The sequence below is a fragment of the Phalaenopsis equestris genome, unplaced genomic scaffold (assembly GCF_001263595.1).
Source record: "Phalaenopsis equestris unplaced genomic scaffold, ASM126359v1 Scaffold232799, whole genome shotgun sequence".
Taxonomy (NCBI): domain Eukaryota; kingdom Viridiplantae; phylum Streptophyta; class Magnoliopsida; order Asparagales; family Orchidaceae; genus Phalaenopsis; species Phalaenopsis equestris.
Genome location: NW_018250760.1, coordinates 591891 through 595983, shown reverse-complemented (window position 1 = coordinate 595983; position 4093 = coordinate 591891). Strand labels below are relative to the sequence as shown.

Here is a 4093-nt window from a genome sequence, read left to right as displayed (position 1 = left end):
TTTCTAGTGGTCATAACCATAGCCAATATGTGCCTCACATACCTCTTCAAAATTCAACCAAATGAAGAAAACCGCCAAATAACTGCCTCTGGCGCTTAAGCGTGGCCTTCTCTGTTTAACTAGCGCTTAAGCATCAGATCTGGCGCTTATGTGCCAAAATACTTTAACAAAATTTTCACCTCTTTGCTCCAAATTTGATCATTTTTCACTCATTTTAACATTTATCATATTTTTACTTGTATCTGAAAGAAAAACACACAAATATCTTTCATTAAAGCGCAATATCTCAAAAATAGGTATAAAAATGCGTCTAAAAATGCTATATATTTTAGATGTATCAATAAACATAACTAGTATATCTTATATTTTTGTTACAATAAAATTCACCCAAAATTAAATTATGGCTTCATAATGTCAACTTCAAAGATACGAGCAGCACTAATGATTTGACCAATCCACTAATTAAATACATCCACTATGGTTTTTTATCATGCATTGGGCTTACATGGATGGATAACTTAATCTTCCTTTATTTCTCACATAGTTCTAATTTTGATTATAAACCATCATTTTTTATTTTCAAAATCATAAAAAATATTTTTTTTCCTAAAATTGTGATGTCCTCCTAAGAAATCTCACATTCAACCAACAAGAAAATTATGATTAATAAACATTTAATGCCAACAAACATCAAGAAAGAATTGTTTTATCAAAAATACTAATAGAGCATTAAAGCTAATGAGGCCTACAAGTCTTATGGCTCATCCTACCAAAATTCCAAGTTCTTACCCATCTAACAAGATAATTCACATTCCTTCTCTATACTGTGTGGTTTGGAGCACCTTTAAATTTTCATCTCAGGCTTGAATAAAAGAGAGCAAGATAGAATAAATCTAACTATGCCTAGAGTTACTCTTCCAGAGTATGCCATTTCTTCAAAGGAGGGATTTAGTTGCTGAACTCTCCATAAAATAATTTGAAGTAATTCCTAAAGATCAAAACAAGAGAGAGAGAGAGAGAGAGAGAGAGAGAAGTGAAAAAAAAAAAAAAGAAATTTTTCCTTCATATGTGAACGATGGTCATGTCTGAGCCAACATATCTGCAACTTAATATTCCTCAAGAGGCCCAAGTGGCAAACAAATGTAGGAACCCATCCAAACAAGTCAATTCCTCACTCAAAAAATCACTTTGGCATCCCATAAAAAAAATATCCAAAAGAGAACGAATCAAAATCTTATCTTCCATGTCATGTAGGATAAGAGATTTCCCCAAACAGTGAATCTGCATATATATAAGGCGTGTAACCCATGTGTTATATAAATCTTTCAAAATATTCCAAATATTCCAACCTTCGTATTTGTCCTTGTCCGTTTATATCACTTCTCTATATTCATGTTAAAGATCTTCTTCAATATCACTTTGAGAGCATAACATATAGTTACAATTCCGTGTCAGAGATATTCTTCTTTTAATTATAAATAGCAAGTTACCGTTACAACCACAATGCATACAAATCAAATTGTGTCTGAAATGGAGAAAGTGAACAGCTTGGTCTCGCAAAAGCCAGTGGTTATCTTCAGCTTAAGTTCCTGCTGCATGTGTCATACTGTAAAAAGTCTCTTCTTCGATCTAGGCGTTAATGTCGATGTGCATGAGCTTGACGAGGAGCCAGAGGGAAGGGAGATGCAGAGAGCTCTTAGTAAGCTTATTGGACGTAATTGTCCTGTTCCTGTGGTGTTTATTGGAGGAAGATTGATAGGATCTACAGATAGAGTAATGTCTCTTCATCTTGGTGGCAGTCTGGTGCAGCTGCTCAGGGAAGCAGGTGGTCTTTGGCTGTAGCTTTTCCCTAACTACATCTTAAGTTAATCTATGTAATGATCTTAAATTTGAGTTGGGCAATGAATCTGCTTTAAATTTGCAATATTTGATGGTTGTTATGTGTAAGATGTTACATGCAAATAATATATTAAGAAAAGTTGAACCAACATTAATGATAATATTTAATGAGAAGAATTTGAAATGTGCTTAGAAATTCTTTAGATTGTATGAAAAAGGAAATAATTTAGAAATGAAGACTTGAGTATAAACTTTAAATAAGACAATTTTACATGTTTGCTATCATATTACTTGAAACAAAATTGGTTGTAAATGTTTTAATTGTTGTTTTCCATAAATGCAAATCTATTTAAATGTATGTGTTATAGCTTGGAGACTTATCATAAGAATCATTTTTTTGTCTGTAAATAAAATGTGGTTAAGTAATAAAGTTTTTTTTTTTATTTATTTCTGATGTGAAAAAAAAAAAAAAAACTATTTTTAGAGTGCTTTGTGAAGATTTATGGAGTTTGGAAGTTAATGTTGGTGTCTCCTGCATCTGAGTAAAAGAGAAATTTAATAAGCTGTGTAGGCTTTTTTCAGAAATGTTTTATCTGTACAAATACAAATTTTGATGTAGGAGAGATTCGATGCTAGAATCATGGCAACAGCTTCAAGATTTTTATCAACAAAACTAAAAGGTACCCTTTGCTATGCTATTTTGGGGCATTTACATACATACATTTCTATGTATTTACATATATATCATCAAAATTTTACTTTTTACACTTAGAACATCAAATTCTTCTTATCATATAAAAAATATCACTTTTTTACTTTAATATATATATATATATATTGTATGTATCTATATGTATGTGACAATGTTATATATAACCTGAATTCATACTTTGAAATCGTTTTTTTTTTCAAAATAAGAAGAAAAATTAAAAGTTGAAGTCGATAATGTAACTGAAGGAATATGGAAAAGAAGAAAATAAGTACTTTTTCTTTGTTAGTTATATCATTAACATATTTCATAAGTTTTATTCTTAGTTTATAGTAAATTTTAAACTATTTTTCTGTAAAAAAAAAAGGAAGAAATTTAGGCCATGAAACACGCCCATGTGAGGCTTCAATTCTCAAAGAATCAAATTCTCGACTTGTGCTAATGGAATCCTATATGTTTACTTGTTTTTTAGGTTGTAGTCAAATCATGGCACCTTGATTATAATATATTTATTTATTTATTTATTTATTTTTATTAAAAGAGCAGCTCGTGGCTCCTTACACGTTAAAAGTTAAAAAAAAAGGTACAAAAATGAGGAGGGATAGTAAAACCCCGACTAGTAACAAAACAAAAATATCAAAACCTAGGGGTTCCACTGTCCACATTACAACACCACGCAAAAAACTTAAAATACATGTGTAGACCCTAAAAGTATACCAATGAAAGAAGTATACCCAAAATATACATATATATCAAAATATGCATGTATACCAAACTCCATCGGTAATGATTATTCTTGGCATTCCATAAAAGTAAAAATCCGAAAGAGCTAACTCGAAGATATGTCCAGCAACTCCTGCCAAAACATGCAAAATGATCGAGGTCAGCATCGATAATATTCAAGTAATATTGGGCATGAAAATGTAGTCCAATCTCTATTTACAGCTCCAAAAAAAAAAAATTTTCCATCTTCCATGGAATAACCATAAGTGGGCAGTACAGACATCAAGCATATGAGTTCCACATCTCCAGATATCTGTAAGAGAACTCCCTATCAAAATAGTTAATAACAATATAGCAGGTAACTAACAATAATTATGCATTAATAGTATATGGCCACAAGGAGAAATCATCCAGTCACCAAAGAAGTGCAGAGCCCCAAGATCCGTAACGATGAGAGACCTCCCATCCAAAGACAAAAGAGTGATCAGCAGTGTGATCCAAAGCTCAGTGCAAATAATAAGATGGCCCCCGAAACATAAGCCAAGCCAAAGCATTCTACCAGTGAGCCCGCATAAAAACAGAAAAAAGAGACAAAGAAGAAGTAGAAAAATTAAAATATGTGTAGCAATGATATCTTGCATCCAACTGTAAATATCAGTCCCAAATAAACTCCAAATTACCCAAGCTACGAATCAAGCATTGCTCATACCAAGGAAAATGGCCACTGCCAAGCCTAAAGTCCATGCAAAATAAACTCCAACATAAATTGAAGTCACAGAAAACATGCAAAGAAACCACCTCAACACCAAAATCCTTCCAAGC

General features: G+C 32.0%; 1 protein-coding gene across 1 annotated transcript; it reads left to right on the top strand.

Annotated features, from left to right (window-relative positions):
- The first annotated feature begins 1519 nt into the window (after positions 1–1519).
- Positions 1520–1980, top strand: LOC110038430 (putative glutaredoxin-C14). Its single transcript, XM_020743277.1, has one exon. It carries the CDS (start codon positions 1531–1533, stop codon positions 1840–1842), a length of 312 nt encoding a protein of 103 aa, XP_020598936.1. The 5' UTR covers positions 1520–1530; the 3' UTR covers positions 1843–1980.
- The last annotated feature ends 2113 nt before the right edge of the window (positions 1981–4093 follow it).